The 17,570-nt window shown below is 34.5% G+C and overlaps 2 protein-coding genes across 2 annotated transcripts; both read left to right on the top strand.

Annotated features, from left to right (window-relative positions):
• The first annotated feature begins 537 nt into the window (after positions 1-537).
• Positions 538-4,208, top strand: LOC112763975 (protein NETWORKED 2A-like). The gene is made up of 3 exons (XM_072222068.1): positions 538-889; positions 1,182-3,055; positions 3,105-4,208. Exons 1-3 carry the CDS (start codon positions 796-798, stop codon positions 4,206-4,208), a joined length of 3,072 nt encoding a protein of 1,023 aa, XP_072078169.1. The 5' UTR covers positions 538-795.
• Positions 4,209-13,525: 9,317 nt separating this feature from the next.
• On the top strand, positions 13,526-16,706 carry LOC112764810 (argininosuccinate lyase, chloroplastic). The gene is made up of 6 exons (XM_025810602.3): positions 13,526-13,963; positions 14,164-14,544; positions 14,847-14,995; positions 15,120-15,411; positions 15,523-15,687; positions 15,981-16,706. Exons 1-6 carry the CDS (start codon positions 13,661-13,663, stop codon positions 16,227-16,229), a joined length of 1,539 nt encoding a protein of 512 aa, XP_025666387.1. The 5' UTR covers positions 13,526-13,660; the 3' UTR covers positions 16,230-16,706.
• Positions 16,707-17,570: the final 864 nt, after the last annotated feature.

Here is a 17,570-nt window from a genome sequence, read left to right as displayed (position 1 = left end):
CCCATGCAAATATTCAATAACAACGAAAACCCACGGTCCGAGTGCTTCTTTGTGACACTGCCAAAAATCTGTCCCACATATACGTCTAGTACACCATGCTTCCATATCCAAGAAAAGCACACATTTGGTTTCCATTTCGATAAAATTGAGCCTCCAATTTCTTGTTTTCATAGCAATAAAGTAACACACCTCTATTTTAACATCTTGTGAGACAAAAAAATATTAAAAATAATAAGTGAATAAATATTCACATGTGAATAAAAATTAAAAATTATTTAACAAAAATACTAAAATATCTCTCATTTAATGATAATTAATACATACATATATAACAATTAAATAATATAAGAAATATTTTGAGAGTATCAAAGTTGCTCGAGACTATATTACTTCAAGCCACACAAAAATATTTTGATGAACCAAACATGGCAGGCATATAGAAATACGAATACGAATACAATGAGACTAAGCCAACTAGGAACACATCAACACCCCCACCCCACCCAAAAAAAACTGCCATGTGGAGGAAGTGTTTCTTTCTAAAAGTTTTAGCTCTTCAAAGGGTCTATTACATTATTACATTACAAACCTATCATTCATTGTAACCAAGTATTGTTTCCTCTGCAAAATTTGTCTCTCTTTTCCCAAAATTTCTTTTAATCATAGCTCCCCCTCCCCCCCCTCCTTTTTTGTTGGTTTTATGAATCTCCATCATCATCAAATCTAAGGTTGTTTTGTTTTTTTATGATGAGATGACAATGCATTTCATAATTAATTGATAATTAAGGGAAAAAAATGTTGCAAAGGGCAGCAACAAATGCATATACATGGTGGTGGGCCAGCCACGTGAGGACAAAACAATCCAAATGGCTGGAACAAAGCCTCCAAGGTAATTAGAATCTGAATCTTTTCTTCGCTTGATTTCTCCAAATTCTTAGATTTATTTTGTTTATCCAAAGATGGCAGACAACTAATAATCTATATGCATAAAACATGATCCAATTCCTTCAATGTGTATAATACTTGTTTTTAAACATATTACATGATCTTTTGATAATGCAAGGAAAAAAGAAATTCTTTCAACAAATATATGCATCACATTGACCTGAAAAACCACACAATTGTATAGACTATATAGCATTAACCCTTGCCAATGATATGCAAACAAAAAAATTGAACAGATGTGGAGGACAAGGCTGCAGAGGCCCTCCAGATCATTGATCATACCGGGGACTCGTTTGCGCAAAGGGCGGAAATGTACTACAAGAAGAAGCCAGAATTGTTAAATTTTGTGGAAGAAACCTTAAAAGCATATAGATCATTGGCACAGAGGTTTGATCATATTTCAAAGGAGCTCCAAACAGCGAACCGCCAACTTGCCACCGTGTTTCCAGAACAAGTCCAGTATAGAATGGATGATGATGATGAATTTGATGTAACTTTTCCTGCAAGCAATGCATCTTCGCAGGAAACACAAAAATCAGACATTTCTAAGGCTGCAAGTGTGAGAAAGCAGAACTTGAGGAGCTATTCCATGTTGCTGTCTAGAAAGGGACCATCTAGGAAGATTGCTGGCGGCTTTGAAATACCAATTTGTGGTTTCAGTAAGGCGGAGGCGCATGCTCAAGTTGACAAGCTTCAAAAGGAAATTTTAGCTCTTCAGACTGAGAAAGAGTTTGTGAGGAGTTTGTATGAAGGTTCCTATGATAAGTACTGGGAAATTGAAGACCGGATCGTAGGAATACAGAAAATTGTTGGTGACTTGCAAGATGAGTTTGGAATTTCTACTGTCATAGAAGATAATGATGCGCGAACTTTGATGGCAACCACGGCTCTGAATTCATGCAAAGTGAAATTGACTAAATTGCAAGAAGAACAATTGCAATCTTCTGAAGAAGCTAATGCAGCATTCCAAAAGGTTAAGGAATCTCATGAAAGGATTGAAACACTTAAGGAAGAATTTCTTTCTAAACATTCAATTCAACTAGACCAAGGCACCGAAACAGATCTGAGTAGCATAGACATAGAGGAAGAGTTGGCTGCCTTAGAAGATGAGCCACATGAGGACGCAGAGCTTCTGAAAGAAAACATGGAAAATCTTGAAGAAGATTCAGATATGTCCCACACTATGACAGAAATCGTAGAGTTGATTGATAAGCTTGTTAATAAGGTTGTTTTCTTGGAAACCGCAGTCTCTTCTCAGAATGTCTCGGTAAAAAGGCTAATGTCAGAAGCAGAAAAACTTGAGACAAATATAAAAAGCTTGGAAGAGGACAAGGAAATGCTGTTAGATGATTCAGAAAAAACCAAGAAGCTGCTGAAGGAATTGGAGGAGGAAATGAAGAGAGTTAAGCTTCTTAACAGGAATGTCAGAATGCAAGAAAATAGTATCCAATCAAACTTCACTGAAGCTAGCTATAATCTTGAGAATCTTTCAGAAAAATTGAAGGATGTGAAGCCAGAGGAACACTATACACCTTACAAGAAGAGAAGTGGTGATAACTTAGCTATCATGAAAGATGTTGAGACAACAAAGGAAGAAAAGGAAGATTATCCCACAGATCTAAGCAATATGACAGGGGAAGATAACAAAAAGGAAGATTATGCCACAGACCTAAGCAATTCGACATGTGAAGATAACAAGTCCAAGTCAGAAGAAAATACTGATCCTCTGACTGAAAGCATTCCTGAAGTAATAGAGCAGGAAAAGGATGATTTGCCTCAGACAGTTGATAGTGTGGATATCAAGACGCCGGAATCGGTTGCTGGTGAGGAAGAAGATCAGCCTAACATCAGGCAGATATTTGTCAGTGGACTGGATGACAGAGAAAAGATTCTGTTGGAGGAATACACATCAGTTCTAAAGGACTACAAGCTTGTCAAGGTCAAGCTCCATGAGATGGAGAAGAAAAATTCTGAGAGCATTAACGAGCTGGAACTTCAGGTAAGCAGTAATCAATCTAAAAGTTTCACCATAGTAACTCTTTTATTCAGTAAACTATCAAAGTATAAGATATTCCTTAGTCATCAAACTAACTCTAAGCTTCAAAATTATGTAATATCAAAGTAATTGAACAAGAGATTATGTGTATCTGGTTCTGCAGTTGAATGAGTTCAAGAAGGTCATTTCCATGAAGGATGAAGAGATAAACATTTTACAGCAGAAGCTGAATAGTTCAGAAGAAAATCCTGCTGAAGAAGCACTTCTAGAAAACGAGACTCAGGAAGCCAGCATGCAGGAACAAGATGAAATTCCATCTTCAGCTATGGAGGAAAGTGCTAGAAGCTCTTCCACAGATCAACCTGAAATTCCATCTCCAGGAATGGAGGAGGAAAGTGCTAGAAGCTCTTTTGCAGATCAACCCCAAGACGCCGAAAACAAAGAAGATTTGTCAACTAGCATGTCTCCAACAACAGAATCCATATTACAACAGATTGTGGCAGCAAACCACATTGAAGATCACCATAGTCCTCTTTCAGCCATGGAAAAGAAATTCCGTTCCTACATCGATGATTTAATGGAGGAGAACCTAGAGTTCTGGTTGAGATTCAGCACAGCAGTTCACCAGATTCAGAGGTTCCAAACTTGCATACAAGATCTAAAACTTGAAGTAAGGAACATAAAGTTTAAGAAAAGGACTGAAGGGGAGTTACCAAATTCCAATATCCAATCCGAAATAAAGCCAATATATAGACACCTAAGGGAGATAAGAACTGAATTGTCATTGTGGCTTGAACACAATGCAGTGCTGCAGGAGGAGTTGCAAACCAGGCATCCAACACTGATAAGCTTACAAGACGAAATTGCTAGAGCGGCCAACCCGGTTTCCACAACAGAAAGAGCACAACTTAGTGAGTACCAGGCTGCAAAGTTTCAAGGTGAGGTTCTCCACATGAAGCAAGAGAGCAACAGGATTTTGAGTGAGCTTCAAGGAGGACTCAGTTTTGTTAAGGGGCTGAAAGTTGAAGTGGAGAAGTCTCTAGAAGAAATGGGCCAAGAACTTGGGGTGAACAAGCCTGGCCAAGTTCCTGGACATGTTCACATGAAGCAGAATCAACCAAGTAGCCGTACTAGAATACCATTAAGGTCATTTTTGTTTGGAGTGAAGTTGAAGAAGCATGGCCAATCTTCCTCCTCCTCACGTGTAAATGCAGCAATGCAGAAACCAAATCTTGATCCATCAACTACTCATGATGCCACATTGTAGAACAATTTTGATCTTTTTTTCTTCTAAGTGTTTGTTTTGGCCAACTTTACGTTATGTACTCTGATTTTTTATTATGTTGAGGTTAGTTTTGCTTATGGATTTTAGAATTGTAATGAAATGTACTTCCCATAAAATACATGTTAGCATGTGCATGTGTACCGTAGCATTCAATGTGTATTTGTATTTTAACGTGTGTTTTATATTGATGGCTGATTTTGACGTACACCTAGCTTGGTTGAATAAGTATAATATGAGCACATGATCATGAACACTTCACTCAGTTAAATAGTAAGAAAGATGAAAATTTGGTAATCAGAATGAAAATCACATGAAAACATGAGTAATAAAATGAATGTAAGTACACAATACGAGAATTTAAATGCTCAAATAACTGTTCTTGTCAATAAAAAATGCCCAATTAAGAGAAGCTTTTGAGACTCTGTTGATTGTTTGAGAAAATAGTTTAAAGATAAAATTTAAAAGAATAAATTACCATTTGTACCAATGAAAGATACAGACGCTGACAAATGTACCCATATAAAAATAAAACGATAATTATAACCATGGGAAATGGCTTTCGTGTGCCAAAAGTACCGGATGTTCGTTACGCAATTGGTCTGTTAGGGTACTTTTGACACACATAAGCCATCTTCTGTAATTATAATTGTCGTTTTATTTTTATATGGGTACATTTGTCAGTGTCTGTATCTTTCATGGGTACAACGGGTTATGGAAGGCTGGGCAATAGTGTTGGATTGGTATGTTTTAGATAGACAGCTTCAAAATTAGATCCGAAGCAATATGTGTAATAATTTATTATCAAAAACTTGATTACTACAAATGCTTTATTTATTTATTTATGGTTGGTGGCATGGTTGCATTCAAGTTGGAGACTTTTGTGAATACAATTTGTGTCTTCACATGCATATTAAACATTAGTTGCTTGTATAAAGACTAAGGTGTGCTTAAAATGTGTGCAACTTCACAATATAAGAGCATAGAGTTAGAGAGTCATGATGTGAATTATGACTCATCACTCCAAAATGTAACTAATCAAGTTTTAGAACTACACTTTGTGTATTTTATGTTTTGTGTAACAGGTTTATTTGTTAACTAGGTGTAGACTCGCACAAGTGCAAAAAATTAATGCTATGAATTTTTTGTACAAATTTTTAGATAAGTAAAATAATAATAGAAGAATTTTGAGTTTTATAGTTAGTTATAAAACAATTTATATAGCTCTTAAAATAAATATAATAAATTTTATAGTATATTACACTGATAATAAGATAATAAAATCTAATTCAATCAATCTATATTTTATAGAGTGAATTACTATTTTTATCCATGAAAGTTAAAAACGCTAACATATCTATCCATAGAAGATGAAAATTAACATTTGTATTCAAGAAAAATTAGCTTTTGCAAGCAAAATTATCCAAATACTAAATAATTAAATAAATTTATCAAATTACCCTCTAATCCTACCACTACACTAGCGCTCACCCTGCATTCACCACCACTTTTCAAAGTCACTGTCGCCACCACTAACACCTCAGATTTTTTTTTAAAATTCAATAACATCAAATTCTTCAAGTTCAACAATTAACTACAAAATACTCAGATTTTTTTGAAAACAAAAAGAATGAAAACATTCATCAAATTTAGGGACAAAGAGATGAGCGAGATACAGAGAGAAGTAGAGGCAGCAAAGTCCATGCTTCGCCACTGCTATCGCCAGAGAAGGTTGTCTCCTTGAGAGACGCTGCTATTGCTAGACTCGATGACCCTTCTTGTTCTCTTTCATAACAAAGGAAGAGTCATGGCAGAGTATGGAGAAGGTAGTTGCAACGGCAGCGACGTAGGAAGGGGAGCAGCTCGACGGCGGCCTCCTTCAGTCGTGACGGAAACCACCGTGGGAGCCTATCTGTCGTTGCCATTTTCTTGCGATATTTAGCCCACAGAGTCATGGCAGAGCATGGAGAAGGTGGTTGCAGTAGTATCAACGTAGGGAGGAGAGCAGCTCGGCGGCGGCCTCCTTCAGTCGTGACAGAAACCACCGCGGGAGCACCTCTGTCATTGCCATCTCTCTCTCTCTCTCTCTCTCTCTCTCTCTCTCTCTCTCTCTCTCTCTCTCTCTCTCTCTCTCTCTCTCTCTCTCTCTCTCTCTCTCTCTCTCTATATATATATATATATATATATATATATATATATATATATATATGGTGAATTCTACCTTACCCCCTCTAAAATAACATGTAAGTTACCCTTCATGATGTATTACACTTTAATTGGTTATTATCTTAACTATAGTTGGGTTATTTTGTAATTTATTATTTGAGATGGGTAATTGTATAATTTCTTAAAATATTAAAATTCTACCCGCCTTTCACGCAATCTCTTTTTACAGTGCATCATTCCTTAACGAGTCGTTGAATTCCCATGGCTTGTAACTTCTTCGTTCTTCCCCAGTATAGTCAGCACCGACTTCATTGCTATCTCATGTCCTCTCACTCAAACTCTTTTTTTTTTTTTTGTCATGGATCACTCCTTACCAATATAATTAATGGTTAGTTTGGTTATTAAATTTTTTTCATTAAAAATAATATATGGAATATATATTCATATGTAAAATATAATATAATATAATATAATAAATTTATTCAGAGTACTTAAAAGTATAATTAAAATCAGAAATATACAAATATAATAATAAAATTTGTACTCTAAACAAGTAAACATATCTTTTATCATACATAAATTATTTAAAAAAATATAAATTGTTAAAATTAATAACACAAATTTAAAATGATAAAATTCAACTTTCTTACAAGTAATTTTTATAGTATTTTTATTCTTTTAATTTTTAATTTATTAATATTTTATTATTTAATTAATGATTAAACAAATTATTTTCATGAGAAATATTTTTTGTATAATCTTAAAGAAGAGACCAATATACCAATTTAAAAATTAATGTAAAAATGATATTTTAAATAAAAAATAGTTAATATTAAAATTTTTAAATACAAAAACAAATTATATAGATATTCAGGATATAAATATGAAATACATGTTTAAAATAAATAAAGGAGACAAAAATAATTATTTATTTTTCATGAGTACTCCCATTTTATCTGTTTTATTTATTTTAAGTATATATTTTATATTTATCTTTTAAATATTTATACAAATTATTTTGTATTTAAAAATTTTAATATTAAATATTTTTTATTTAAAATTTTATTTTTATTTTATTTTTTAAACTACTATATTGGTCTCTTCTATAAGATAATACAAAAAATAATTTTTTATAAAAATAATTTGTTTAATCATTAATTAAATAATAAAGTACTAATAAATTGTAAATTAAAAGAATAAAAATATTATAAAAAATACGGTAAAAAAGTTGGATTTTATTATTTTAAATTTGTATTATTAATTTTAATAATATATTTATTTTTTAAATAATTTATGTATGATAAAAAATATGTTTACTTGTTTAGAGTACAAATTTTATTATTATATTTATATATTCATGATTTTAATTATACTTTTAAGTATTTTAAATAGATTTATTTTATTATATTATATTTTAAATATGAATATATATTCCATCTTGTAATTAAATAAAGATATATTTTTTTAATGAAAAAATTTAATAACTGAACTAACCATTAATAATGTTGATGTTGGTAAGGAGTGATTCATGGAAAAAAAAAAAAAAGATTGAGTGAGAGGACAAGAGATAGCAATGAAGTCGGCGCTGACTATACTGGAAGAACAGGGAAGTTACTTGCCATGGGAATTCAACGACCCGTTAAGAAATGATGCAATGTAGAAAGAGATTGCGTGAGAACGTGCTTCAATTAACGGGGAAGAATTTTAATATTTTAAGAAATTATACAATTACCCATCTCAAATAATAAATTACAAAATAACTCAACTATAGTTAAGTAATGACCAATTAAAATGTGACACATCATAAAGGGTAACTTACATGTTATTTTAGAGAGGGTTGGGTAGAATTCACCTATATATATATATATATATATATATATATATATATATATATATATATATATATATATATATATATATATATATATATATATATATCTTCTCGGGTTTAACACCTCTGCCTCAATTCCTTGTCAACCCACGACGGCTACAATGGCGGCAGTGGCTTTCTGCGCCTTCGCCTCTTCCTTCCCTTTCCTTTTACGATTTTTCTCCTTCCTCCGAGTGAACGATTGGAAAACAAATTGGGATAAAAGGTTTTAGTTTTGGGTGAGTTGTGACACAAGGAGAGAGCTATAGATTATTTTCATTTTCTATGGATAGATATATCAGCACAACTTTCTTGAATAGAAATAATAGTTCACTCAAACTTAATTATAATAAATATATTAATTATATATACTATATGTCTAACCATAATTAGTTAACTAATAAAATTTAAAAACTAACTAATTATATAACTAGATATATTAAAAACTATCTTAACAACTCTAATATCAATTATAATAGATTTGTTATTATTAATAAGTAACTTATTAAAATAATTCCAAATTTAGTGTTAATAACTATTAGGGTTAAGTATGATTTTGGTCCCCAACATAGAGGTCGAAAATCGGAATCATCTTCAACTTTTTTTGCTACGAAATGGTCCCAAAGTTTCAGTTTGTTTTAAAATCGTCACTCGGACGAAAATACCCTTCTCCCTTCACCCCAAAATCAACCACCACCACCACCACCAGAACAGAAACCTACACCCAACCAGAACCACCACCACCACCATTAGTATCATCATGGTCATCATCATCTTCATCAGAACTTTTTCCAAAATCAACAAAAATCAACCAGAAGTCCAAGCTGAACAAGAATCCACCACCACCACCACCACCACCATTATCATCATGGCCTCATCATCATCATCATCATCAGAAATTCAAGCAACATGCACAGATTTCAAATTCAATTAACAAATTCAGCAACAACAATATTCCAAATTTAAATTTCAGCAACAACAAATTTCACAAAAAAAATCTAAAATTTCACATAAAAACCAATTCACAGAAGAAGAAGGAGAAGCTGGTGGTGGTGCGGTGCGATGCAGCAGGGCGGCAAGGCGGCGAAGAAGAAGAAGAAGAAGCTGGTGGTGGTGCTGTGCGATGCGGCAGGCGGCAGGCGGCAGCGCGGTGGTGGTGATGTGCGGTGCGGCAGGCGGCGATCCCCTTCTCTCCCCCCTCCTCCCCCTCCTCCCCACCTTCTCACGCCCCCCTTCTCTCTCTCCTCAACCCTCCCCCGCTTCTGTTATCCCTTTCTTTTTTTTATTTATTTTATATTTATTTTATTTTATATTTTTTTATTGAGGAGTAATTTAGTAATAAAAAAAATAAAATTGGTAAAAATGACGATTTTAAAACAAACTGAAACTTTGGAGACCATTTTGTAGCAAAAAAAAGTTGGGGACGATTCCGATTTTCGACCTCTACGTTGAGGACCAAAATCGAACTTAACCCTAACTATTATTAACTATTAATAACTAATCTAAATTTAATTATTCCTTAAGGTAATATTTGGTTGGTATCCATGTCTAGCCAAGACATAGACACAGTAATACATGTATATTGTTTAGTTTGTTAAGACAAAAAAATATTTTAAAATACAGATAGACACAGGTATACATAAAATATACAAATTTTGTGTACCAATTTGAAGTTGAGCCACAAAGACACAATATATGAGATATAAATTATTTTTATTTTTACCCCTTGTTATCCGGAGACTCACTTTTCTTCCTTCTTTTTCATCTTGTTCTCTCCCTCCATACATGATATACTCTCCTTCCTTCTTTTCCCTCTATTCCTTTGTGTTGTTCTTTCCTCTCTTCTCCTTTCTTCACTTCCACTTGTTCTCAGATCTTGGTTTATCTTATTTGTTGCCGATCACGACGTGCCACTATTGTTGCTTGTTCGATGACGTAACTGTGAGTACTGTTGGGTTCATCTTTTTTGCTTGCCACGATGCGCCACTATATGTCCCTCTCTCATTGTCTTCTTTACCTTTTTGTCACTTTACACTATGCAATCCATTTTAAATTTTGTCTCACTATTCATCTGTCCCTTTTTATTTTTTTTATTTATTAAAAAAATGATACTCTTGCCTTTTTTTTTACTCCGAAATAGTAATTGTTGTGAAATTATTTAGCTATTTTTTGCTAATTAATTTTTGGTAGTGTGTGTAATGATGAATCCATGGTGGTGGAGGAAATAATTACTAGCATTGGTGGTAAATGGGTTTTTTTTTAAATATATTATGGGGTTAATATAGATTTTTTATAATTTTTATTGTATCTTGTTCAATTTTTACCAAATACACTACATATATACTAATTATTTGTGTCTGTGTCTTTAATGTTTATGTCTCTGTATCTATGTCTCAACTTATTGATAAATCAAATACTGCCTAATAGGACATGTATGTACATGGACCAATAATATATATTAATTACTTAACTACTCTTGTTATAATGATAACAATAATTATTATATCAAAAAATTTAAACACTTATTTATAATACAATAAATATATTAATTAAATATCTAACAATAATTAATCAATTAATAAAATCTAAAAATATCTAAAAATATTAAAAATTATCTAAATAACTCTGATATCACTATAATAATATTTAACACTAAATTTATTAAAATAATAAATAATTTATTAAAAATACCAAATTTAGTGTTAATAATTATTAATTAACTAAATAAATTTATCAATTATTCCTTAACAACTTACGGCTACCAATATACATATATATTAACTACTCTTATTATAATGATAACAATAATTATTATATCAAAAAATTTAAAAATATAATTACAATACCATAAATATATTAATAAATTATCTAACAATTTATTACTTACTAATCAAATATCTAACAATAATTAACTAATTATTAAAATACCTAACTAACATCTATATTCATAATAACAATTAACATATTTAAAATTTATTTTACAAAAAATTCACATGACATTAACTAACAAATGAATATATTTTCTAACAACAATAAGTAACATCATTCATTAACTAAATAAACAAATACATCTTTAACAATTTTATATATCACCTTGTTAATAATATTTTAACTATCATTTAATTATTGTAAATAATATTAATCTCTAGTGTTATTTCTATTATTTTTATTAAATTAAAAAATTAAATAATAATAACTTACATAATTAGAATGACTGAGATAATTAATAACATAAAGCTGTCGACAATCAACTCCTCTAATTTTATCTTTTTGGCATTGTTATTTGTTTGAGAGAGAAAGAGAGGGGGTATATCACGGGTGGGGTCGAGGCAGCTGCATGGATAAGACAAGGAAGGTGGTACGCAAACCGGACCGTCCGATTATCTTTCTCCCAAATTGGACCGGTCGATCTTTTTTGTCCTTACGTCACAGATGCGTCAAACACTGTGCTCTCCAAAAATGGTGCAATGCACCAATGTCACTCCCATTTCTAAATTAAAACGTGCCAATTTGAGAAAAATTAATATTTGTATATAATACAAAATTTATGAATACATTGGGAATACACAAAAATGATATACAATATAGAAAAAGATTAGCCTATTTTATAATAAACTACTACTTACGAAAGTTCTAAATGCTGACAAATGTACCTACGAAACGACGAAATTGACGGTCTACCCATGAAAGATCGGTTCCGTATGACAAAACTATTCAAACTCTAAAAAATCCCAAACTCTCTCTCTCCCTCTCCCTCTCCCTCTCCCTCTCCCAGTAGCAACAACAACAAAAATCTTGCCATCACTCTTCAAAGCCATGGCTAATTCTCTCATCTTACCTTTTTTGGACCGACACACGACGCCAACGCCATAACCCATACTTGCGAAGACTACTTTGAGAACAGCTTCTTGCGTCATGTCCAGGTCCTTCACGGACCCAAGTGGTTCTGATGCTGGTATAGCGAGATGCTATGGAGCTTGGTTTACGGGGACGAGAGATTTAAGATGGCCCCAGATAGAATTCAGATGGCGAATGGTAGTGAGGCGTTGTCATATGTTATTGGGAAGGGAGAGGATGAGGAGCGAGTCGCTGCTACTTTCACCGTGAAGAGGCTGACAAGGGAGGACACTGAGGTTAGAGTGAAGTTTCCAATTCACTTTCCTAACTTTAGGGGGCACCTAGCAAAAGAGGAAGGAACTCATCTCGGCAGCGTGATGGAAGAGAGGAGTCAAACCACCGAGGTATGCTATTGCAGGAAGGAATCGAACCCACCTTGGCACCGCGCATAGGCAATGAGGAATCGAACCCACCTTGACTTTGAAATTATTGTTGAAACTTTTTCTTTTCCTGAAAAAAAAAATCTATCTTTTTTAGTTTTTTTGATTATTTGGTTGTGGGTATCGGATTTTTTTTTTCATGTGCTGTGATCGAAGAATAGAAAAAAAGATGAGTGTGTGACTGCAATTGGAAATGAAGAGGGAGAAGGTGTTAGCAATTGGTGTTGGGGGAGGCTGCCGTGTGAGTGGTTGGGATTGGCAGCGGTGACAAAGATGAGGGAAATGACAGGTGGTTGCTAGAAAAGGGAATAATAGATTGACGTTGGAGAGAGAGAGAGAGAGTGATGGTAATAGTGGTCAATTTGGATAGTTTTGTCGTACGAAATAATTGATTGTTCATAATACAATGTCAACATCGTTGTTTTGTGAGTATATCTGTTAGCGTTTAGAATTTTTGTGAATACAAGTGATAGGTTTTTTTTTTTTACGGTATCTTCCAACCTAACAGGTTAAGAACTAATCCGTCGAGCCTTTTTTTTAGAATATGATCTGTCAAGGACCAGATCAAGATACAACCTGCACCAGACCCAACTCGACAGAATCTAACCCTTTGGCAGCTCCCATTCCAGGTGACTCTACGCTCTTTTTTTTTTCGGACTGGACCCTATGCTCTTGACTAGGTATCAGTCATCAACGCCTCTGCCCACAGGGTAGCTGAGATACCCGGCGTGGTCCTGCTGTTTTTTTGTTTCGTATAACCTGACCTTGCTGTTAATTGCCGTGCATAACTTTTTGTTTATTTTGGGTCTGGAATTGGTTTTTGCAGGGTTTGTTAAGGGAAATTCCAACATATATGACAGAAAATATGTGAGCCCATATGGCCCAAATTAAGAGAAAGCCCAATTATAGACATTATTGGGCTCCTAAGACGTGAAACGCAGTCGCGAGTCGCGACGCTATAACAGAAGGTTCCATGTCCATCCGACAGTACACTTTCACCAACTCTAACACTAACACTAACACTAACAGTAACAACAAACCTGCAAAACCCGTAAAACCCCCTTATTGACTCCTCCTTGCACCTTTCCCAAACCGAAACGGTTACTAAAACCCTTAAACCGCCGATGCATTCCTCAAAAGCATTATTCTCACCATCCTCCTCCTCAACCTTCCTCTTCTCCTTCTCCTCCACGCCCCAACCACTGTCACGCGCCTTCTCTCACGCGCCGAAACCACAGCAGCTCAGAATGGAGCCTCTCCGCGCGGCGTCTCAGAGCAACAAAGAGGCCAAGCTGTGGGGTGGACGCTTCGAAGAGAGCGTCACGGAGGCCGTTGAGAGCTTCACTGAGTCGATCTCCTTCGACAAGCTTCTCTCTAAGTACGACATTATGGGAAGCAAAGCTCACGCTCAAATGCTCGCTCAACAGGTTCTTCTTTTTATTTACTTTTCTCTTTAAAGTTTAATTTTGATGTAGCTATGAATGTGAATTAACAGAGGTATCACTCATTTCTGTTTATAAGGCTTTTGAGAAATGGATGATTTTGCCAATTTTCTGTTTGATTTGTGCCTTATGTGATTTAATTTGTATATTGATATGCGATTTTAGTTGTTGTTTGTGGATGTTAGAGTTTGATTAGCGTGAAAGAAAGGGATGAGATTGTCAAAGGTCTTGAAGACATTGAGAGGCGCATTGCTAGTGGGGAGTTTCAGTGGAGGACGGACAGAGAGGACGTGCACATGAACATTGAGGCAGCGTTGATCGAGATGATTGGCGAGCCTGCGAAGAAGCTACACACTGCTCGGAGCAGGAACGATCAGGTCTTGACTGACTTCAGGCTGTGGTGTCGCGATGCCATTGATGGGATCATGGGGAGCATGAAGCGGCTTCAGGTGTCTCTGATTACCTTGGCTTTGAAGAATGAGGGCCTCATTGTCCCTGGCTACACACATTTGCAGCGTGCGCAGCCTGTTTTGCTGCAGCATCTTCTGCTGGCATATGTTGAACAGGTGCCGAGAAAGATATCAGTAGTACTTTATGCATGCATGCTTAAATGGATGATGAATTGTGGAAATTTTAGGCATTTGAGGTTTCTTTCTTTTCTTTTTTATGCAAAGGAATCTAGTCATCTGTTTGATTTATTTTACACAAAAATATAGTTACAATTATTAGTAATTTAGTATTTTCAAAATGTCATGGGTTTGCATTTTAGCTTGTTCATTTACAACTTAAGCGGTTGAGTTGATATCTTCGGGAATTAATTTTTGTACTTGTGTATTTTGTTGACTGTAGACATTATGGATTCTTGCAGATTGACCGCGATATTGGTCGTCTTGTGGATTGTAGAGCTAGGATGAATTTCTGCCCCTTAGGTGCCTGTGCATTAGCTGGCACGGGGCTCCCGATTGATCGCTTCATGACTTCAGAGACCTTAGGATTTACTGCTCCCCTGAGGAATAGGTATCTAGGTTCAATTTCTTTATTTAAGCTCAATCTTTGTCATTGTTCCTGGCACGTGATTGGTGTCAAAACTTCATATGCATCTCTTTTTCCTCTCCGATCGGTTAATTGTCATCTTAAATAGTATTGATGCAGTTTCTGACCGAGATTTTGTGATGGAGTTCCTTTCTGCTAATGCCATCACAGCGGTGCATCTTTCTCGGCTTGGTGAAGAATGGGTGTTGTGGGCTTCTGAGGAGTTTGGATTTATCACTCCAAGTGACTCTGTCTCTACAGGGAGTAGTATAATGCCTCAGAAAAAGAATCCAGACCCAATGGAGCTAGTCCGTGGAAAGTCTGCTAGGGTCATAGGAGATTTGGTTACTTTGCTTACATTGTGCAAAGGGCTCCCTCATGCATACAATCGTGATTTGCAGGTAACTAAAGAATATTAGGAAGGAAGTGTAACTTCTCTTAGTATATTTCCTTTGTCTTTTAGATTAACTAACATAAGTTCGATACTAACATAAGTTCCTTTCTTGAAGTAGGAAGACAAAGAACCAGTATTTGACAGTGTTAAAACTATTTTGGGGATGCTTGAGGTGTCAGCGGAGTTTGCACTGAACATCACCTTCAATCGGGACAGAATACAAAAGGCTTTACCTGCTGGTCATCTTGATGCAACAACACTTGCCGATTACCTTGTTAACAAGGTAAAGACATGTTATTCATTGGCTCTCTGGTGGTACTTGATAGTCTTAATGCTGTATATCACTGTCCAAGTTCAGATTTGAAACCATTTTCAACTCTGGCCCTCTGGTCGTCACACCTTTGTATAACTTTTATTGACTTATAATTTGTTGCTGCTTCTATTACCTTCCGTGTTTATCAGATATATTGTTTCATTTTATTTATAGAATTTTAAATTCCTGAACTATCTTTTGCTTTTTCATTGTTAGTTCTGCAAATTTACTGTAGATTCTTACCCTGTTTCTCTCTCGTTCAGGGAGTGCCATTTAGGACCTCTCATGATATTGTTGGAAGAGCCGTTGCCTTGTGTACATCAAAGAACTGCCAACTGTTGGACCTGAGTCTAGATGAGCTGAGAAGTATCAATCCAGTCTTTGATGAGCACGTTTATGAATATCTTGGAGTGGAAAACGCAATCAACAAGTTCAGCTCCTATGGTTCCACTGGGTCAGCTTGCGTTGCCAGCCAACTTGATTACTGGACCAAAAAGCTTGAAATCAAATGAAGATTTTGTACTAATTGTGCTGCAATTCTCATCATCTGTCAAGGAATTACTTAATAATACTCGTAATAGTTTCCCACAACTTACCAAAGATCCTGCAACGTGTTATTCTGAAATCAACTATGCAGCCATTTCATTGGAAGAGATGCAAGTTTGCCAATGCAAGGATGATTATCTTTACGTATTTTGGAGATCGTAACCATTTTATGTGAAATGGAAAATTGGAAATTGGTCGGGGTTGCCGAAAAGGCAATTTCACAATCTTTTTGTTGGTCGTTATTTTCAGAATTTGAGATGCCCGGTCTGAAGTTATGTGCTTCTTGACTTCTTTCATCCGATATCGATTGTTGCTGTCGGACGGTAACTTTCGATGGAGTTTTTGTAGCATTAGTAAAATAAAGTCCCTTCTAGCCTCCGGATTGGAATATTCATCATGCTTGAGGGGTAATGCTAATTCCACCAGATCATTTATTTTTCAAATTAGTTCCTTTTAAAAATTAAATTAATTATATGAGGAGTGCTAGGGGCCAGCAACTTTTGTGTTTTGTAACCATCAATTGGCCATCAATCGTGTTTTTAATGGTGTGAGATTACATTCAATGGTGGGAGATCATTCACTTTTCTTTTAATGGTTATGTGCTGGCCACAAAATACAAAAATTGCTGGCCCCCTAGACTTTCTCTAATTATATTAGTCCTTAAAAAAATATGATTATAAATCAAATTGATTTTTTGTTAGTTTTTTAGTTGCCCAAGGTATCTCTTAGTCCAACACGATAAGGACTAATCCGTTGCAGATATGAGATTTATGTTGGCCAATGGGTTGTTGCATGCATATGGCTGAATTTAAACTTCTGACACTTGTTTAAGCGGATGAATAAATTGGTCATTTGACCAATCCAAATTAGTTAATTTTGGTGTTGGGCTTCCAATGATGTTTTCAAACAATGTGTTTTTTTTTTTCATGTGAAAGAGCACAAATTTGTGACTTTAATTTTTTTTAAAAAAATATACAAATGAACCTCTCATTTGTTTATCACCTTCACCATACCACAAATCAGAACCTTAGGTTTTGTATTTTAGACAAAACTGAGTATCCAATTTGCAAATTCTAATTTTAAAAATAAAACTTTATCTCTATATCCATAAGAAATATGATGACATGACAAGTTAATATTATGTGTCATGAAATAATTGAATTGTTGTGTTATTTGATGTCATAAATTTTTTAGAATCAAATTAGTCTTTAAAAATATACGAATAATTTTTATTTCTAAAAATTTTAAAATTAATTCAAATTAGCTTTATATAAATCTCTTATTTTTTCTTCATAACTTTAAATTTT

The sequence above is a fragment of the Arachis hypogaea genome, chromosome 17 (assembly GCF_003086295.3).
Source record: "Arachis hypogaea cultivar Tifrunner chromosome 17, arahy.Tifrunner.gnm2.J5K5, whole genome shotgun sequence".
Taxonomy (NCBI): domain Eukaryota; kingdom Viridiplantae; phylum Streptophyta; class Magnoliopsida; order Fabales; family Fabaceae; genus Arachis; species Arachis hypogaea.
The sequence above is the reverse complement of the archived record's forward strand: the minus strand, read 5'-3'. Positions and strand labels throughout refer to the sequence as shown.